Here is a 20,869-nt window from a genome sequence, read left to right as displayed (position 1 = left end):
ATTGGACATGATTAAAAACTGACAAGCAAAAAGAGGAATGGAACAAGCAGAGAAGTGTTTGTCTCGATGAGTCCTGAAGAAGTTAATGCTTTGTTTTAAAAAAAGAACTGATGTGGCGGACAAAAAAGGAGAGAATGGGGTGTTTCCCTGAGGCAGAGATGTGTGAGTGAGTACACTAATCTCTCTCTCTCTCTCTCTCTCTGTTTCTCTCTCTCTCAACCACACACACACACACACTCACTCAGTCAGTTGCAACAGCGTGCTCATCGAGGTTGGCAGCACAAAGCAGACGCTCCCTTCACCCACTTACACACACACTCAGACATTCTTATAAAGACACACACACACACACACACACAGACACACACACACACACAACAAACACCTCCTCCGTGACGCCCCGTGGTGCCGAGGAAAAACTGACTGGGAGAAGGAGGCAGGAGGGAGATGCCAGCAACTCTGAGAGAAGAGAAGAAGGAAAAAGAAAACGAGAGCAGCGAGAACATAAAGATACATTTTGGGATTCCAGCCACCAGGTAACGACCTCTTTTCTAATTCATCTGATTCACCGTTTTCTTCAAGTTCACAGCCAAGCGCTGCGCGGTGGGGGGGGGGGGGGGTCACGCTGCGCAGGTGAACTGTAGCTGCAGCACCAGTGGATCCGTTCAGATCACTCAAAGTTTACACAACTTTCACCTTTGTTGCTTGTTCATTTCTGAAGCTTCTGCAGAAACGCGCGTGCCTATTTCAGAGCCGTGAACACTGACACGTGGGGAGAGTGCGGAGAAATGTTCACTCATCTGTGCAGATGAAGTTGACAATGTCTGTGCCCGTGTGTGTGTGTGCGCGTGTGTGTGTGTGAGTGTGCAGTCAGTGATGCGCATGATTGGGGACGGAGGGAGAAGCAGAGGTGAAGGAAAGAGCAGAGAGGCAGGTTAATAAAAGTCTGCTGATGTGATGCTTTCGCCTGTGGACGAGCGCCTTGGAGGACGTTAGCGCAGGTGAAACACACACCTGGATTCAGCCCTTTGCCTGAATCCACGGCTTCGCTCTCGTGTGACAAACGAAACAACAGCAGTCCGAGCCTCCTCCGAAGTGGCTGTTCGCCATAGAGGGGCAATAAAGTCCACAGAGAGGATGCATGGGGTAATTGCATGTTAGTCCAGAATCATGATCTCTTTATTACTGTTACTCTAAAACAGATTTATGTCCCACTTGCAGCATTTTAGAGGAAAGATGAAAAAGGGGAGACCTTATACCATCTATAATCATCCAAAGCATCTCTTGTGATCCGAACACGCAGCCATTCACATTGTTTAGCGCAATAACCCCGGCATGATTATCCTCAGCTGCATCCACAAGACAGTTAAAACAAAGCAGTAATTCCCAGTCAGAGCTAATTATGGTGACACTCCCACAAGCCAAGCTGGTTAAATGAGACGGCAGAAGCCCGTCTGCAGCGCCTGAAGCCTTGCAAACAGACTGGAAAGGGACGGAGCCCAGCAGCAGGTCCAGGTCGGAGGGACTGTGAGGGGACGGACAAGATGTGTTTGTGACCTTCAGTGTGTTTGTAGAGAGCTGAGGAAGAGAGGGAGTCAGGAGGCAGAGGGAGCAAAGGCATGAATGGAGGGTTTGTCTGGGATGTGTGTGTGTGTTGGGGGTGTTTTTGTGTCACAAAGCAAACTGTGAGCAATCGATTTTCTGTCATGTGAGAGCTTAACATTACACCGAGATCCGGTGCGTCGTGTAAACAAAGAGATAGCCGTGTTAGTCAGTAATCATCCATGAGACTGTTATTAATGGTTAATCTTTCGTTGGAATGCAGTCATCAGGTCTGTTACCTTTTAAGCTGAAACTGGCGCTCAGTGTAAACAGGCTACTGTCTAGAAGGTGATTTAAGTAATAACAATGGAAAAAGAACCCTTCTGCTTTTCAAATTCACTTCATGCTAACGGTGCGATAGCCTGTTGTTGAAAGCTGTTGTTTCTCTGCAAGACCCCTAAAAACATTCTGCTAACATTTAATTAGCATCTGATCTCTGACATCTAATTAGTTGTCAAGTATTGTAAATTATTTTAATTTTAAGATAACTGTGACATACCATGCGCCACAATTACGTTCCTGTATAAGCTTTACATATAACTACCGGTAGTTATTATTTCACTTTTAAGTTGTATAAAAATACCTGTAAAATACCTGTAAACCCAACAAAGTAATGTAACCCTGTGTGACTGTTGGATTCATCTTTTAAATACGGAGATGTGACTTTCCAGGCCTTGGAAAAGTTTTCACATTACTGGCAGTTAAAGATTGAGGAAAGGCCAAAAGTGAGGCGAGCGTGGGAAATTAGGGACAAATTGAGGAAAGTTCAATGAAAATTGGACAGCAAGTGCAGCAGCAGCATTTGGGATCAGGAGTCAAATGGAGTTTTTTGTGTTCTTTTCCGATATTGGGAACATGAGGACATTTGAGAGTGAAATGAGTCACGCTCAAAACGATGTTGTGTAAAATGGGACCTGTGTGTGTGTGTGTGTGTGTGTGTGTGTGTGTGTGGTGTGTGTGTGTGTGTGTGTGTGTGTGTGTGTGTTGAGGGGTTTCTGTCACCTCGATAGAAGAGTACATTATGGCTGTTTGGGCACATTAAGGGGCATTAGCTGGAGGAGCAGGCCTGAATAATGCATAGACTTTATTTATGAGTAGAGTGCATATGTCTTCTGAAGCGCATTGAACACACACACACACACACACACGCACACACGCACACACACACACACACACACACACACACACACACACACACACATACACTCATACATGGACAGCTTATTTTTCAGTAGTCTGTGCCAAATTCACCAATAGATTTATATGCTTAACTGTGTGTGATAAAGCAACCATCTGTGTTCAGTGTTCTGTGTGTGTGTGTGTGCGCGCGCGTGTGTGTGAGTGTGTGTGTTTGAGAGAGCGTGTATGAGTAAGTGAGTGACAGTATTTCCAAGATGACGGCAAAGCTGACATTAAGAAAAACAAAGTGCCAGGGAAATGCTGGTGACGGCCGCCATTCAGTTCATTACCCCCCCCCCCTCCCACACACACACACACACACACACACAACTGTTGCGACATAAAAACATCCCCATTTGACTCAGAATGAAATTCACCAGTTTCTGTTTGTGAGACCTTGGAGCCGTGACCAGCCGGTCACGTTGTGAGGGTGAAGTTTCGCAATGACGACGTTCACATTTACAACATAGCAACCGCGTGTGTGCTCACGACCCTGAAGTCCAGCCAAAACCTCATTAAAGACCAAATATTAACACAAGTTAATCTGATCACGATTATGAGGAACACCCTGACATAAAAACTACCAGGTTCTCTCAGTTCTACTCTGGAATTTGATGCTGTGATATTGCTATTTCAGACGTTTAAAAGCCTGGCTTTGCTCGTATCTGGGATAAATTTCCCATTTACTGACGCATATTTTATCTCTGCTAATTGCAGGATAAGGCGTTAATCTCTCAAATTGTGACTCAAGTTCTGTTTGGACATCAGCAGCCTTCGATTTCCCTAATCCAAAGCAGTCCCTGTTCAGTCCGCACCGCCACTTCCTGCACGCCTCCAGCGCTCCTGTCAATTAAAACTCAATCAACTCACTCTCCCATATTGACCTGCAGTGTACAGTAGCAAAGTCACTGGAACTGAAAACTGGCCCACGACCAAAATTTGTGGGGGGAAAAAAAAAACAATCGAGCAATGTTGTAGAGGGCAAATGAGACTCCAGAGAGAGATAAGTTGTTGGATTTCTGGAATAACCTTGATTGATTCCAAACTTTGGATGCCGCAAATGTCATCTTTGGAGATAATGATGGTCAATTCCCAGCTGCAGACCCGACCTGCGGGCTGTCTGTGTGCACGCGCATGTGTCCAGGAGTCAGAACGTCATTCAAAACCACCTCCAAATGCACAGGTGCGTGTTTCCGTGCGTTGCCGGGGACCGAGAGGGTGAGAAAGGCTTTTCTGGAGCCTCTGTGAGACGTTGTGCTGAAGGAAAGGTGGGAAAAAAAGGAAAACATCACAGTGGAGCTATCACCACCCTCATGCCAGGTTTGCAAACCAATGCATGAGCACCAGCACGTTCGTGCACGTGAGCCTTGTCTCTGTCAAAAGACTGGTTCTATATTCTGCTCAGATGAATTCATCAGACCCGTATTTGCATACCGGCTCGTATCAGTACTCATCCTATAGGTGACATCATGCCTCGGGCTCTCCTGCCAAGACAATCCCTCTGCTAATTGAAAAACAACGGGCTAAGCTAATTAATGAAGGAATGCGTTCGGTCCGGCTCCACCGGTGTTTCCTGCTGATGGTGGGTTTTTTTCTTTAGTTCCCCTGCTGAAACGCTGAATTATCATTTGTAATTTGACTGCAGCCAGTCAGCACTGCTGAATCTCTGGCCCAGTCCTGTTTCCTGACTCCTGAGGTAACAAGTTGCAGCTAAATGCCGGATAAATGCGACCGTTGCTGCCACGCTCCGCGTCCGCTACCACACCCCCTCATGGCCTCCCCCTTTTTCCATCCTCCTCAGTCCCATTGCTTTAATATCCGTGTCCCTGGGGTCGACTGCCCAGGTGAGTGCAATTTGAACCGCCGTTGCTATGGTAATCTAGCAACGGGAGCCCAAACACACCTGACGACGCTGGTTCATCGTTCCGACGTCCCTCTCTCGTTTTCTGACACTTGCGTTCTTCTCGTCTTCAAATCCTCCGCTTTCACACAAACACCATCTGTTTTTTTTCCTCTCTCGCTCTCTCGGTCGTCTCTGCTGCTGCCTAACAAACATTAAAAAAAAACACAGTCCAGGGCCCAGATAATATTTGGGCTCACTGGCCCGTGACACTATTGACCAGACACAACTCGCCCGGCCCATCTGTCGGCTCGACCTCATTCCTCATCCATATGTGCACAAGCGTGACCCTCAAACATACAGAAAATGACAGTGAACTCCACCGACCAAACAAGTGATAGCGATGCTGCCCCGAAGCCGACGACCTTACTGGGCCACGCCCACCTCTGACCCAAAGCCCCCGTTCCTCTCACATGAAATTAACCCAGCTCGGCGTCCCTCCAGCATCTCATCACACGGGACAGTTGGGTTAAGTCCAGTTCGACGGGTCGTTTTCCCCTCCGTCGGGTTAAGCTGTCGGGGGCCGCCATCGCTGTGAAAGGAAACACATGCTCGGTGTGAAAGGGTGCACGCCCATGCGTGAGCCTGTAAACAAGGACACTGGCTGTGAGGAGGGGGGGGGGGAGATCAGGGACAGTGTCTCTTTAAGCGGATTTATGAATGTATGTCCTGTATTTACACATATACTGTATTTACTGTATAGAGTAATAGAGTTATGGGGGCAGCATGTTATTTATTAATGCACACACACACACACACACACACACGTACAGCAGAGACGAGAAGTAACAGGCACCTTTTTGGTGTTCGATATAGTTGACCCAGATCCTGGAGCGTGTGCGACTGAAGATGTTTGGGGGAGGGTGTGCATGTGTGTGTGTGGGTGTGTGTGTGCACGTATGGTTGGAGGGTATCGGGATCTTATGAGAGAACGTGGTGCTGAGGGAGTGAAAGGGTGGTGGGTGGGTGTGGGTGTGGGCCAAGAGCTCCAAAGTGTCTCATTTCAAACTCAGCAGGGGGCTGATGGGAAATAGACGGACGGATCTCAACATAGAGGGAGGGAGAACATAAGATCTTGTTCTGTACATTAGAGGGGTGTTATGGCGCAGTGACATCTAGCAAATTTAAACAATGAGCGTCTGGTGGATTTTCATGATGGTGGATCTGGTGTTGCATGTTGACGGTCATGTGACCAGCACGCAGGGGGTTCGTGCAACTGTGCTCATAAGAAGGGGAAAAAACAACATTTTTAGTTTTCTCTCTTTTGTTCAGATTGATGGAAAAACTTGATTTAATTGCGGCAGATTCATCACCCTGAACACAATGAAGAACGAGATGGGGCACTGTTGCCATATAATTTTGTTTTTTGGGAAATTGTGTTTTCTGACTGTGCTGTGGGCCACGAGCTCTGTGGGAACTGGGATTTTTATGTGTTTTTAGCTGTTTGCTTAGCATTTCTGTTGCTCATCCCCTGTCAGCTCTGCTAATCTTGTGAACAAACACTAAGGCAGCTCAGAGTTCTGACAGACAGAGGCCCATTTGGGCGCTTTTCCCCCCATCTCTGCATTCTTCTTTCCTCTGAATTTCTCAGGATCAAATCCTCCACTCATGTGGATAACTATCTTTCCTCAGAGCCGGTGCCTGGCTCTGGGTGCCTCCAACTCCTCCCATGGACAGATAGAGTTCCTGGAAGAGGTGAGAGTCCTTTACTTCCATTGAAACTGGAGAGTTGTTTTCACTCATCATCCAAATTTCACTTCTTTTATCTTATCTTGGAAGATGTGGCAGCAGATTTTGCTGAGGATTTCTGAAATGAAAGCGAGTAGCGGGACTTAGAGGCAGCCATATTGTAACCAGCAGCTATAGAATACTGCCGATTCTCTTGTATCTTTTCTGTGTGATGACTTCCAAGCAGAGGACAAATGCCGGCGCTAGTCTGAGCTGGAAGCTTTCCCAGTCTTGTTCAGATGGCTTCATCTATTTTGATTACAGACCTCCCTCTGAGTGTTGGCTATCTCCTCTTCAGGCAGTTAACAGGAACAGGATTAGAAACAGGAGCGGCTGTGTTACATGTCTGATTTTGGTCTGAAAGGCAATTATCTGGGTGACTGTAGGGTCTATGTGCCACAATCCACCACGCTCATCAGAAAGAAACGACAGGAAGCTCGGCAGGGCTGAAAGTTTGGAGGTGCAGGAGGAAAACTAGGGTGAAACGGAAAAAAACCCCAGAAGAGTTGAAATGAGAGGAATAGAAAAAGATGGGGAAGTAGCGAATGGAACAAGGAAAGAGACTTATCTGTTTCTCACAGTCTTTGTGACAGGCTTGGCAATCCACAGCTTCTTACCACACCACCCCCTACCAGAGAAAATCTTTCTCTCTGCCACACACACACACACACACACACACACACACACACACACCCTCCTGCAGAGTACAGACACACACATACACACACACCCTCTGTCTCTCCGTACAGGATAATCCTTCGCCCACCCCCCAAATACCATCGCTCAGTTAAAAGATATATCCACTGGTTTGGATTGCAGGCAGTCGCCTGCTGCGTCCTGGCTGAGGTGGTGCACACGCGCAGATCAATGGGAGCCAAATGTAACAAAACTACAGACACAAGGACTCAATATGCAGATGACGGCATCTGCCTTTCACAGATAATTACTCCTCCTTTTCACTCCCTCCGTCTCCATCCGGTCCAGCCTGGGCGGTTAGAAGGGTTAGTCAAGATGGAGAGTTCACACATCATTGACCATCCTGGCGTTGTTATTGTTGTTCGCTCCCTCCTATCTATTCTGGCTAATGTGAATCTGAAGAAGTGATGATCAGGAAAGACGCACACTCGTAATAACTCATGCAAGCCTCATTGAGCAGGGCCGCTGCAGATTTGATATAAAACTTAAGAACTTTTAAAAAATAAATAACAATGGCAACTCAATTGATAGCTATTTACATAATGAAAGTTTATTCTCAAAGACGCTTTATAGAACATTTTGGGGGAAAGATTCATACAGAAATCATAATAAAGCATGATTTCTTTTGCTTAGAGTGTAATTCAATTTCCCCACGGGGATGAATAAAGTTCATCTTAATCTTAATCTTAATCTTAAACATTTGATAACAGGAGAGACTGAAAAGGGACGAACTAATCCACCAAATCGGTCTATTGGTGAGAATTATGGTTGAGAAACATTCAGTTTTTTTAGATCAAAATGCGGGTCTCCCTGCTGAACAAGGGGAAATGTGAAGAGAGATGTTTTGTCAACTTTATCATAACGCTGGCTAAAACAGTTTCAAAGTCAGTCTCAGGCAATGACCTGCACTTTATGCAACATCCCCAAAACCCATGCTGCCATTAGTAGACCTTGCGTACAAAAACACTGGAACATTGCATACAAAGCATTTAAATCTTCCATATTTCCCATTTCTACTTCATCTAGATTAATATTCATCAACTTAAAATACTTCAGCTGCAGAAAGGTGTACTTGTAATTTATTTATGAGTGACTGAGAGGCCGCTGCAGGGCACCTCCATTAGCCTGGTTAACACAATCAAACTAGGAGGGTTTCTGAACCCAGGAAAAAAAAATCAGGAGCAGGCGGAGAAAAAAAGAGACGTCTGACAAGGAAAAGCAAGAGGGAGGTTAGTGGAGGCGACAGCAGAAGGTCAGGAGGGGAGGGACGGCGGCACAGAGACACGACAGTGGGGGAATATTTCCATGTTCAGAGTCACAGGGGAATCCAGCAGCCACTTGACACACCAATGAGTCTCGCTGTGCAGCCGCACATCTGCACACAGACACACACAAACCTCCCAGAGGACCCTCCCACGCTGACTGGCATCAGTCTGTCTCAAAGAGGACGACGCCTGACGTTACCTCTGCTCATCGCCTGCAGCTAATTACCCACGCACACCCCTCAGGGTCAAACATCCCATTGATCTGTAGCTGCAGGATATAATATGTTAATGGAAGGAACGCGGAGCAATTTCTGGATAAAAACTGTACATTTGCTGTGCACATAATGCTTTCGATGGCTTCCCAACGCAACGGGAATGACGACATTGTCACCAAGACTGGGGATACACAGCTGCCTGGGGAGGGTTCAACCTTTGTCCCTGAAGGGGCAATTAGCGCTCAGGAAGGACCCAGGTAGAGTTCTTCCCCTTGACCAGAACATTGTTACACTAATTAATAACTGAGTCACATCAGGATGACTTAATAACAACAACAGCAACAGGAAGGAAATAGGAAATACATTATTGCAGTCAATTACATTGTTATTACACCGGTCTCCAGGTCTTTTAGGCTAAATATTATTTGCATGAAAAGTCACACATTTTAATGGTGTTTTCCTCAGCGATGTAAAGAAAAAGAATATCGTTCTTGGTTTCTGTGAGTTAAGCAGAGTTAAGGAAGTGACGAATAATCTGAAGGTTACTTAAAAATGCAGGTTTAAACAGCGTCGACGGGGCGTCGTCTCCGACATCAACCTGCAGCTAAATGAAATGTTCGGCAGTGGCAGAACAAAGTGAGAAACCTTCTGAAACTCAAAACATTCATTCATTCATGAGCATCGAATTTTGTGGGTGTGTAGCTCAGTCGTTGACTCCAGAACGTGCACTTTGTTTCAAACAAAAACTCCAAATTCACCTTTCTCCTCTTTAAAATGCACGAATATTTACATATGCTACAGGTCCCCAAACAGAGGTTGAACCACAGCTTCTCCTTTACGCGTTCACCGGTTCATCTGAACTGAGAGGGGGCGCCGGCGCACTTTGGGGGCATCTTGATCCCGCTAACGTCATTAATTTTCAATGCATATTCTCTGTGTCTCCTTTAGAGATAGATTAATATTTTAGTATTTTCTCGCTATAATCCCGCTGCTTTGACGGGGCCTTTGTGAAACGGCAGCCGTCTCCAGCGTGAGCGCCCGTATCTGGGATGAGAAGAGATGAGCGTCGTGAGCCCTTCTGGAACCGTGGAAGCCAGTGTTTGGAACGCTTCGTTGCGTTCAGAGGTTTCTGTCCTTCCAGTGATCCGTTACAGTGTTGGTGCCACTCACATGCACGCGTCAAGCCATCAGAATGCTGTGAACACACTCATTTCTGATATTTGACCACGTCCAAGCGTTGTTGGGTTTTTCCTTGCACCTCTGAAGATGAAAGGTGCAGAGCAGCAAATCACTAACTCTTTTTTTCTGTTCCGCTCCTATAGATTCTCCAGCTGAAGAGCTCCCCCCTGAGGCCCCCTCCTGCCTGATAACAAGCACCACACACTGTACCAGTGCGGAGGCTTCATGAGCGTGTGCATATAACTTCCACCTGAGCGTGAGGCACCATGCTGTGGACAGTGCTGCTCGCACTACTGCTGCTTCTGCTGCTGCAGACTCAGCTGTCTGTGTGCTTTAGAGAATTACGCAGCGGGGTTTCGAACACAGCTGCCTATTCCTCTTCTTCTTCTTCATCATCCTCCTCTTCCTCACCTTCCCATAATAGCACCCAGCAGCGGCTGCCCGGAGCTATTATTATTGGGGTGAGGAAAGGAGGCACCAGAGCCCTGCTGGAAATGCTCAACCTGCATCCAGATGTGGAGGTGGCCAAAGCAGAGGTAAAGCACAAACCTTTGAATTTTAGATGGCGTCCTGGTGATTGAAGCTGCAAAAGGCCAATTTTTACACCTGTAAGTGATGAACAGAAGGTGTGTGAGGGCCTGCAGGGAGAGGGCACATTTACCTGCAGCCTGCACAGGAAGATGCAGCCCAATGCTGTCAACCAGTGCACAACAGTCAAATATATATTAATAGACAAACACAAAGGGGAGATATCAAAGCCTGTCTGACGTGTGGATCGTCTGGGCTTCACGTCTGGATTATGAGGAATCCTTACATCTTTTCAGCAGGTTTGGTGTCCATAAAAAAGCTTCAGATGTCACCAGCAGACACAAACATTCCATTTGAATCAGAGAAATTCATCCTCGCCTTCACTAGCAGAAATTTGGAGTTTCCATCAAATGTCAGATTGTTGAGGAGGCAGTCGGATCAAAGTGCTCTTTGATGAAGTGACAACCCAGAATTTTCCCATCCCTCCATCTCATTATTCTTCTTCTTATTAGTGGTAGTATTGTCATTATTTGGCTCAAGCTTTTTGTTGGATCCCTATATGGACAGGCATGGTTTATTACTATTTACTGGTAATCTTCCTGAATGTGTGTTTGTTTTTAATAATGGACAAGTGTTCCAGGGGAGCAGCTCACTGGATGAGATGAGAACAAAGTGGGCTCAGCCCAGAAGAGGGGTGCAGTGATTGGCTGGCCTGTCACAGCGAAGCCACAGTCAAACAAGCAGTTTGAAGGGAGAATTCTCCAGCTTATCCTCCCTCATCTTTATTATCCCCTCTCACGCTGGCGGCTTTTGCCTCTTGCATTTCTGCAGGTTTGGTAGCTTTATACATGTCACGTGTCACCCGTGGCGACTTAAACGGCGCCAGCAGCAGATAGGCTCGTTGCAAAAACCCCCAAATTATTGTCATGACAACAATATCCTTTTGAAATGTGGTTTCACTTTACACTTGTCGTGTCAATACCGGAGTGTAAAAGAGTCCGTTCTCTCTGCTCCTGTCTCCCATCAGGTGCACTATTTTAACGTGGATGAACACTACCGGCGAGGCCTGGCTTGGTACCGAGCTCAGATGCCCTTCACGGTCCCTGGACAGCTGACGGTAGAGAAGACCCCTGGCTACTTTGCGGCCCCCCAGGCCCCTGCGCGCGTGTGGGACATGAATCCTGCCGTCCGGCTCCTGCTAATTGTCCGGGACCCGGCTGAGCGGCTGGTGTCTGACTACACCCAGGTCCTTCACAACCGCCTGACCCGCAACAAGCCCTACCAGTCGCTTGAGGAGCTCCTGATCCGCCACGGCCACATTGACTCCGGGTACAAGGCGCTGCAGAGGAGCCTGTACCACCAGCACCTCGCCCGGTGGCTGGAGGTGTTCCCCAGGGAGCAGATTCATGTGGTGGACGGCGATGCGCTCATTCGGAATCCCTTCCCTGAGCTGAGGAAGGCCGAGAGGTTCCTGGACCTGTCACCTAGGATCAGCCCAAACAACTTCTATTACAACACCACCAAGGGCTTCTACTGCCTGTTGTCTGCTGGACACGACAAGTGCCTGGACGAGTCCAAGGGCCGCCCGCACGCACCGCTGAGCGCCCAGGCCTTCAAGAAGCTTTGCCGCTACTTCAGGAAACCCAACAAGCTGTTCTTCGAAATGGTGGGGAGGTCGTTCTCCTGGTGCTGATCCGGCGATGGCCGGGAAATGTAGATATTCCAAACATATCTTGGACGACTCACATTCAGGGACACAGAGAGAGGAAATCGTTGTTCCGGTTTAGATCCGGTGAACTTATTGATACCTGCTCAGGTATAAACGTGGCGAGTTCTGAGGCGAAGAGCGCCGCTTGTGGAACAGAAACCTTGCAGGTGCCTCCCCGAAGAAGCTGTGCCACACGCCAGGTTGGACCCGAAGGCAAGCGGCGCCGTTTAACAAAGAGCACACGTTAATGTGACGTCGTTCGATTTGACATCTGCTGAAAATACGTGTCAACTGTTGCACTAAAGACTCCATTGCCATTAAAAATAGAATCACTGAGCTTCAACGTAGTGTTTTTATACATTGGGGTTTTTTTTAAATACTTGTGTGTGTTAGTAAAAATAAAGATTAGTTGAAATCATTGTATGTTGTTCTTCTAACCAGGTTGTTTCTGACATGCTTTTTTAGTTTCATGACCAATTATTTTCAATTATTTTTTAACGTTCCAATTCCAAAGGTTGAATAACAGCGTGAAATTGGATGATTAAAATGTAAAAAACACAAAAAAGAAAGCTAATTTCTCTCCTGGTGAAGGAATAATCTTTTGGTTTTTATCCAAGAGGTTTGGACAATAATCAAATAATGCATTTTCCATAAGTAAAAGTCTCCGCTTCCTCTCAGTTAGCATTAGGCTAGGTTAACGGAACAGGGACAGATGTTTCCTTCCCTCAATTATTTTTATTTTTTTAGGGAAAAACTTCACAATTGTCCATCGTAAATCTAACTTCAGTCAAGGCTAAACAGAAGCTCCTCTTAAGAATGTGCCGTTATCATAATCACTCTGATCATGTGTTCATTTGGCGGTACCGTAGTTGTGTTGTTTAAACGAGCATAAGAGGAGAATGAATGCTGAAGGCTGACCTCTGGCTGTCCCCCACCACCGTCCTCAACGGGAAGACGGCTGGGGAGAGAGAGATGGAGGAATAAACAAATCCTTCTCAGCTCTTTGAAGATGTAAGGAATGTGATACTTTCATGTGTTCCCATAGAGGCTCACACTCATGTAGACAATATGTCTGATGATCAGAGGAGCCCTCACTTCCTGTGACGGGGTTCCTGAGTTCATACTCCTCTCTCAAAGTTACTGTGAACACCAAAAACTCAGTCTGCAATTCGTTCTGATTCCATAGTTGGTCTTCAAGGACTGCCATGATGAGACAGCTTAAATATTAATTATAGATTTGATGACCAAATCCCTGATCAACGCAGGCCAATCCCAGCCGTCAGTGTTGTTAGACATGCTGCTAATCATCAACGAGGCTATATATAGTGTATATATTAATATTCCAGCGTTAATTTAGCTCAAACTTTGGCTTCACAGAAACACCAACTGGTCTCTTCGTTCAGTCTGGCTTCCACCCATCTGGTTAAAGCCGGAAATCTAATTAAAATCACATTGTTTGGTAACTGTGACAAAAAATGTTGGCGAAAATTGTTAAATGGGTCCATATCATGAGTGTGATCACATGATGTGATCAATCTGCTGCTGCCCTGCTAAAGGTCAGTCCCATTAATGTCACCACAGTGACGCCCTCGTTGTTGTGATGGAAAAAAAACACCTTTTATCACCTCCGACTTATTATCATTTTGGTATTTTCATGCAAAGACGGAAGAGCAAAGAAATTAATTGGCATTACACTTAAGGTTTTTGGGGAAATTAAAAAGTAAATAGCTCTTTTGTGCTAAGTAAAATGAAATAAATTCATTCAGTTTATTTCCTCTTGCTTCATTAACACTGATGTGACATTTGGGTGACACTAATTTTGTGCAAACAAAAACAACTTAAATCACAGTTAGTCAGTATTTGAAAATACATTTAAACCAACCAAATCAAAATGGTATAACAAAATAATAAGTTTAATTATAAACCTTTACAATTCTCTGCCCGGATCAACCTGCAGGTGAAACTATATGAAACACCATGGTAACGCTCAGAATTGTTCAGGCACTGCAACCAGTGTGATACACAAAGTGTGTGTGTGAGTGAGAGAGAGAGACAGATAGACTGGAATCATCAAAGATAGAAGTGTTGTTGGAAATCAACAGCTGCCCACACACAGCCTCCGCAGCAGTGTGTCAGACGTGTGTGTGGGTGAGTGTGAGTGCAGCTACATTAAAATAACGATGTACATGTGCAGTCCATCCCCTTGTGGCTGTATTAATAAGTGTATTTCTACATCGACGCTGCCCCCTAGTGACTGGGTGTTGAACTGCAGCAATTTACGACTTCGGTACATATGTAAAACCTGTCCATCGCCTCAAAATAAAAAATATTCTCATACAATACTTTTAAACCAGGTCAGCTCTCATATGTCAAATATTTATTACAAGATTTTAGTTACATGTAGTTTTCCTGAACACAAACTTCTAGAAAGGGTGACTTTTCCACTCGAGGTATGTTTCCATTTATGGTCACAATTTAAAGCATATGTTGATCTTCAGGCATTTTCCCTCTCAAGATACGGAATAAAAAGTATATAAAAATCATATATACCTAATGAATGGCTCAACACTGAAGGAAACAGGTTCGAGACTAAGAACGTTGGACATCTAATCACAAGAGTGCAGGGTCACCACTAACATTTAATACAGTTTACTGCTATAAACAAATGCAAAACTCTAGCATATAACGGCAATTATGTGTAGTTTTCACTTATTTTCCATTCGTATGTAAAAAAACACTACCTTTAAATACATCCTCAGTATTGTTACAGTAATTAAAGATAAAGCACCATCTTTCATTTAGCCATTTCTGCCCTGAAACATCAATAGAAATGTGTATAGTAAATTTAAGCATTTCAAAGAAAATAACCACAATACAAGTTTTTTTTTATATATAAAAATGGTTTAACAATTTTCAGTATAAAACATTACAGAGTCCCCAGCCAATCGAACAAATTAATGGTCTCCATTTGATGATCTCCACTGTCAGGCATTCTACAACAGCATACAAAGGGGTTGTTTTTTTTTTTTTACATTAGACTTTTCTGTAGCTTGTTTTCCTAGTTAAGGGAAAATATTACAACACAAATTCTAACAATCACTCTTTTGCTATAATAATAAAAAATGAACTCCTGGTCCAATCAAAGCCCTAAACCCCACAACGTCTGGTCAAAACGCAGGGGTCTATGCAGTCTTCTGCTGGCCCTTCTTTCCAATAAGGGATTTGTGGATGTGTGGAATGACACCTGAAAACAAAGAGTGTGATTAAATCTCTAATTTGAAAGAAAATAGGCAGGAAAAACGTGGGAAGAACGTGTCATCTCACCTCCTCCGGCAATTGTTGCCTTGATAAGGGAGTCCAACTCCTCGTCGCCACGGATGGCCAGTTGCAAGTGACGAGGAGTGATACGCTTCACCTTCAAGTCTTTGGAGGCATTACCTGCCAACTCTAGTACCTAATAAACAAGCAACGCACACGCAATCATACAAACACACCATCCAAAGGGCGTCACAATATCAAGGCAAACGTAAAAGCAGAACCTACTTCGGCAGTGAGGTACTCGAGGATGGCAGCACTGTACACAGCTGCCGTGGCTCCTACACGACCATGGCTGGTTGTGCGGGTCTTTAAGTGCCTGTGGATACGTCCCACTGGAAACTGACAACAAAGAGAGGTGTCATGACAGTGAGCAATGCCGTGCACCCTCCAGGAAGGCATGCAGCAACGCCACATCTTACCTGTAGTCCAGCCCTTTGGGAGCGGGAGACTGCTTTTGCCTTTGCTTTGCCGCTGTCTTTTCCTGCTTTGCCACCAGCCTGCATGGGACAGAAGCCCGTTTATGCACAACTTTGTTGGAAGGACAACAAGGAGGGATTTGTGCATCCGCGCCAACTGAAGCTGACAGTGCACAGCAAACTGCGGAGGAATATTTCAACGGGCTGCGAAAACCCACAATTGATGAGCAAGAATGGCCCTTTTTTGTGCGCGGTGCGTGACTCATGTAATCCGTTTAAATATTATGAATTTCCCGCCAACGGAAGACTCAAGGGCGACTCTCCAAACGAAGAAGTTTAGACGCCAAAAGCGCCATAAATGACCCGCGTGACTGAACAAATAGCTGCAAACAACAATATAATTGACGTACGCTGCACGCGCGCGCGCTGCCACCCCTGAACTCGCGGCAAAAAGAAAAACACACGCGCCGCTTTGAACCCTGTCCGAGGAGGGAAAAACCCGCACCTCCAAAATGTACACCCTCGACTGTAGAGCTGACTTTTACTAAACCCCACTGATCAATTTAATCTATTTGTACACCCACAGCCAACCCGTTAGCATTTACCAACCGTTAAGCTAAAGAAATACAAAACTTAGCTTCTCCCTACAAATGCCAATTTCCACCGAGTTAAAGAGCACACTGGGGGGTGATATCAAGTTCATAATTTCGACAAAGCACTTGATTTCTGCGCTACGGTTAACGCTATTCTGAATGCGTATCAGCAGAAACAGCAAAACTTTAAACGGGAAAATATCAAAAATCGGACTTCTGGCGCTAATGCTACTGCTAACTGTTAGCAGATATTTAGCTTTTTAGCAGACTTAAAAAGACAGCCTGTCGATTCCTTCAGTAAAAGTAAAAAGGGGACCTACCTACATGTGCAATTAATGCGGCATAAATATATACCTAGGTCTTAAGGTGAGCAGAGGCGTACATACCATTTTCCTTCACGGTATCTGACTGTAGAACTGAGCGGGTAGCAAACAATTTGGGCTCCTAAAAGCAGAGAAACAATAAACCCCGTTCGGAAATCGCTTGCTTGAAATCCCTCACGGAGAAGAGGGAGCCAATCAGAGGACGCGTTGTTACTTCGAATCTCAATTTCGACCAATCCCCTTAGAGCTTGCAGGAGCCCTGCCCATCCCCCCACCGCGGATCGCCGTTTTTACCCTTTGCGCACGAGCCCAAAAAGTGGGCGGGACTTAGAGTCGAGCGTCCTTCCGCGGGCGGCCGTTCCCAAATGTCACTAATATAGGGGGGGCTTAGAATCGTGTCAATTGCGAATTTTACAACAACAGTGCGCGTTTCTTCAAAAATAACATTGTTTCGTTCCGTATGTATTGTCATTAAAGTGACCATAGTCGCACTAAAAGCAATAGTCACACTAAAAGCAAAAACCCCCCCGCACCCACCCCCGTGAATCGCCACTGACTGTACAGTGCCGATAATGGTGAAAGCTGTTATGTATGTATGGTAAATACAACCCGTTCTCCAATGTCATCCGGAAGGCGGTTCGGAGCGAGTGAACGGCGGGGAAGCCGGCGAATGGAAATCCAATTTGTCTTGTCGGTTTTGTAAGTGACAGCTGGGGAAGCCAAACGCAGCGCAGCAGCGAGCGTCCCGTTTCCTCTCCGAGCTCGGCGAGCGAGGGGGGTGGGGGTCGAAGATACGCAGAGTAACGGGCTGCTGGTGGTGAAGATGGCGGATGGGGATAGTGGCAGTGAGCGCGGCGGCAGCAGCGGCGGTGGAGGGGGAGGAGGCAGCGGCGGGTTTCAACATTACCAGCGGGACTCGGAGACCCAAGAGCTCGCCTCGAAGCGATTGGACATTCAGAACAAACGCTTCTACCTTGACGTGAAGCAGAACGCCAAAGGTCGGTTCATCAAAATCGCCGAGGTCGGTGCCGGGGGCTCGAAAAGTCGGCTGACCCTCTCGATGTCAGTCGCGGCGGAGTTCCGCGATTACCTGGGTGATTTCATAGAGCACTACGCCCAACTTGGGCCTAGCTCCCCGGAGCAGATCGCCCAGTCTTCCGGTGGGGATGACACCGGGCCTAGACGGGCCTTGAAGAGCGAGTTCCTTGTGCGTGAGAACCGAAAATACTACCTCGATCTGAAGGAGAACCAGCGGGGTCGATTTCTCCGGATCCGACAGACCGTCAACCGAGGCCCCGGGTTCGGAGTAGGAGTGGGTGGCTTCCCAGGAGCTGGTCTGCAGGCCGGACAAACCATCGCGCTCCCAGCCCAAGGCTTAATAGAGTTCCGTGACGCCTTGGCCAAGTTGATAGATGACTACGGGGGAGATGAGGAGGACCTGTCCGGTGGCGGAGGTGCCGGGGGCTACAGTGAGCTCCCCGAGGGCACCTCGATCACCGTGGACTCCAAGCGTTTCTTCTTCGACGTGGGATCCAACAAGTACGGAGTTTTCTTACGGGTGAGCGAGGTCAAGCCCAGTTACAGAAACTCTATCACGATCCCGTTCAAGGCGTGGAGTAAGTTCGGAGGAGCGTTCAGCCGCTACGCCGAGGAAATGAAAGAGATCCAGGAGCGACACCGGGACAAGATGTACGAGAGGAGAGCCGGAGAAGAGTCGGATGGAGACGACGCGGATGACGATTGATGCGGAGCTAAAGTAGATGTGGTGAAGCTGACAACGTGATGCAAAGCCTGGCGATAAACAGAGAAAGAAATAGGAATATTCTGTGCATGACGAACTTAAAAAAATGCTAATTCAGCGGATTAAAGTTAGTAGTTTTATTTGACTGAAAAATTACTGTCTATATAAGAGAAACATGTTGTAAAGCATAGGTGGATTTTTAGCTAAATGAGTGCAGACTGCAGAAGTCAGCTCCTTTCTAAGAGATGCCCCAATGAATTAAAACTATATATACATATATATGTATGTATATATATGTATATATAGCTTGAAAAAGCTCACCTGGCACTGACCTGTAGTCTGTGACATGCTCATACCAGCAGGTGCACGGTGGGAGTGAGACAGCGGCTTGCATCACTCTCCAAGGCTGTGTGTTTATCTCTTAAATGACCGGCAGTGGACATCTTATCCAGACACACCCAGTCTCAGTTCAGGGGGGTGGCATGGGGGGGGGGGGGGTCTGATCTTTGCACCACAGGATATCCACTAGGCCCAGCTCATTTCCCTTTAGGGGACCTGTTACAAGCACATGACTCATTTGGATTCCATGGACAATCCAGATGAGTCCAAGAGACCCCCCCTCTCCACCGTGACCCCCTTTCCTGCCGTCCCTCCCGGGCCATCCCTCAGGTGCTAACATCTTATCTGACCGCTGATTACTGGTGAGGCCTGGCTTCATTGGACTCTGCGTTCTAGGGGTGTATCAGCAACATCTGTGCCTCTGCATCATCCTGAAGAGCTTTTGGGGTCAGAGCTGGTTAACAAGTTGGTGTAGCTGACGGAGACACGCCTAACCCTCTCTGACCGCTTCATCAAACAGGATGCGGTGAGCTCAGGCCTTGAGCACTAGTCACTATTTGTTAAGTAAATAAGCTTAATATTACCAAGCTTGGGTTATGGTCTCAAGAGAATTGACCGTGTTAAGAGTGCAACATTTGGATCCTTTAATCTTGAACTCTTAATGACTGAAGCACTATTCAGTCTGATTGTAAGAAAAATTAGGTGCTTTTTGGAAATCAAGCCCAAAGTAGGTGCTTTACCTAAAGACAAATAAACATGTAACGGAAGAGATTTACTTACTAAACAGATCAGTTATAGATAGAATTATTTTTCAAAAGAGATATATTGAAATATGTCTTAGAAACATGAGACATTTATTAGATATTGCTGCCTAAAGTGGCTTATTTAAAACACTAAACATGGATGCAACTATCCAGGGTGATATTTCATACCTGCTTTTTCCCTAACATTTCTGTTATTCCTTAGAGGAAATTAAGAATTAAAAAAAAGTGATAATATAGTATGTTATTGCAGTTTCTAGAAACCACTTCTTTGAAGTAGTTTGTCAGCAAACGCTCAGCACTCCAGTTCACTTTATAGCGCATCCAGTTGTCCCCTCGTCCCAGTGCAACCATTCAATCACGTTTTATCTCGAACCGGCTTTCCATCAGTTGCCATAGGATGCAACACCTGCAATCATCAACACATTGTCTTTAGTGCTCCTTTAAAAAAAAAAAAAAAGCGCCCGTGTTTTGCATGCCTGCTCTCTCGCGGAGCTGCCTTTGTGTTCTTTTTCTTTTGCATATTCTGAGTGATGTACGATGGTATTTAGCCATATTTGAGAGCAGTTTCATCCTTTATTTCTCGCAGTGGAGATCAGCATTGGAGATAAGTTTACATTTCAGTCTGATAATTAAAAAGCAAGTTGAAATTCCCGGGGAATGTAACGCTCATTGTCCCTCTTCCTTTGGTGTGTAAGCCTCTCGTTCAGTTTTCCCACCACACATACAGAAATGCCATATTGAGAAAAAAACAACAAAATACCTGGGAGCAATAGGTTTTTTTTTCCTTTCTATTGATATAAATATATAATATTACACATAAAATTGAAATACATCCTTTATCCTGTACTGTGTTACGTGAAATGGCAGCTGTTTCAGTCGTGTGTTCTGCTGTAATATTCTACCAAGTTCCTTTCAACGAGAAATAAAAAGATCTTTGCTCAGGAGCGGCGTGGCCTTTCTGTCCTCACACGTCAACGTTGTGACCATTTTAAATCAGTTTGTGAGCATTAAAATCGATTTTTGGGCCAGAATTTTGTGAATTATCTTTATTTAAAAAAACTAACAAGGAAAATGGGACATTTATTTCTAAACTAATTAATTCTTTATAGCATAAATCCTGTGTTCCCGTGAAGTGAGGTTGTGAGACATTAAACACGTGGAGGGGGGCTCACCCTGGTCCCAGAGGAAGACCCAGAACCAAATTCTTGCAGCAGTCTGTTGCATCACTGCCTCCTATGCGGCTATTATCTCCCTTGACTTGCCCTCGTGCTAAAAATACGGCGGCCCGCAGGGTCAAAAGGCCTGGCTGGGTGGGTTCTAGCGTGAGGTTTTAATTTAGAAAATCATCCAGCTGTCTGCGGTCCGTCAACTCCCA

The 20,869-nt window shown here is 45.9% G+C and overlaps 3 protein-coding genes across 5 annotated transcripts; 2 read left to right on the top strand and 1 right to left on the bottom strand.

Moving 5' to 3' along the window:
• Positions 1 to 241: 241 nt before the first annotated feature.
• hs3st1l2 (heparan sulfate (glucosamine) 3-O-sulfotransferase 1-like 2) lies at positions 242 to 12,418 on the top strand. Of its 2 annotated transcripts, XM_057032096.1 has the most exons (4): positions 242 to 536; positions 6,314 to 6,376; positions 9,908 to 10,300; positions 11,320 to 12,418. In XM_057032096.1, exons 3-4 carry the CDS (start codon positions 10,031 to 10,033, stop codon positions 11,983 to 11,985), a joined length of 936 nt encoding a protein of 311 aa, XP_056888076.1. In that variant the 5' UTR covers positions 242 to 536; positions 6,314 to 6,376; positions 9,908 to 10,030; the 3' UTR covers positions 11,986 to 12,418. The 2 variants fall into 2 exon arrangements, with proteins under 2 accessions (XP_056888076.1, XP_056888077.1); XM_057032097.1 differs by lacking the exon at positions 6,314 to 6,376.
• A 1,937-nt stretch (positions 12,419 to 14,355) lies between these two features.
• Positions 14,356 to 17,120, bottom strand: LOC130525378 (histone H2A.V). 2 transcript variants are annotated; one of them, XM_057032104.1, is made up of 5 exons: positions 16,714 to 17,120; positions 15,738 to 15,815; positions 15,544 to 15,657; positions 15,325 to 15,454; positions 14,356 to 15,244 (listed from the first exon to the last, which is right to left on the bottom strand). In XM_057032104.1, exons 1-5 carry the CDS (start codon positions 16,714 to 16,716, stop codon positions 15,183 to 15,185), a joined length of 387 nt encoding a protein of 128 aa, XP_056888084.1. In that variant the 5' UTR covers positions 16,717 to 17,120; the 3' UTR covers positions 14,356 to 15,182. The 2 variants fall into 2 exon arrangements, with proteins under 2 accessions (XP_056888084.1, XP_056888083.1); XM_057032103.1 differs by lacking the exon at positions 16,714 to 17,120 and having other exon boundaries at positions 15,738 to 15,821.
• Positions 17,121 to 17,234: 114 nt separating this feature from the next.
• LOC130525375 (transcriptional activator protein Pur-beta) lies at positions 17,235 to 20,438 on the top strand. Its single transcript, XM_057032098.1, has one exon. It carries the CDS (start codon positions 17,474 to 17,476, stop codon positions 18,392 to 18,394), a length of 921 nt encoding a protein of 306 aa, XP_056888078.1. The 5' UTR covers positions 17,235 to 17,473; the 3' UTR covers positions 18,395 to 20,438.
• Positions 20,439 to 20,869: the final 431 nt, after the last annotated feature.

Source organism: Takifugu flavidus, chromosome 5, assembly GCF_003711565.1.
Source record: "Takifugu flavidus isolate HTHZ2018 chromosome 5, ASM371156v2, whole genome shotgun sequence".
Lineage (NCBI taxonomy): Eukaryota > Metazoa > Chordata > Actinopteri > Tetraodontiformes > Tetraodontidae > Takifugu > Takifugu flavidus.
This window is presented reverse-complemented; position numbering and strand designations above follow the sequence as displayed.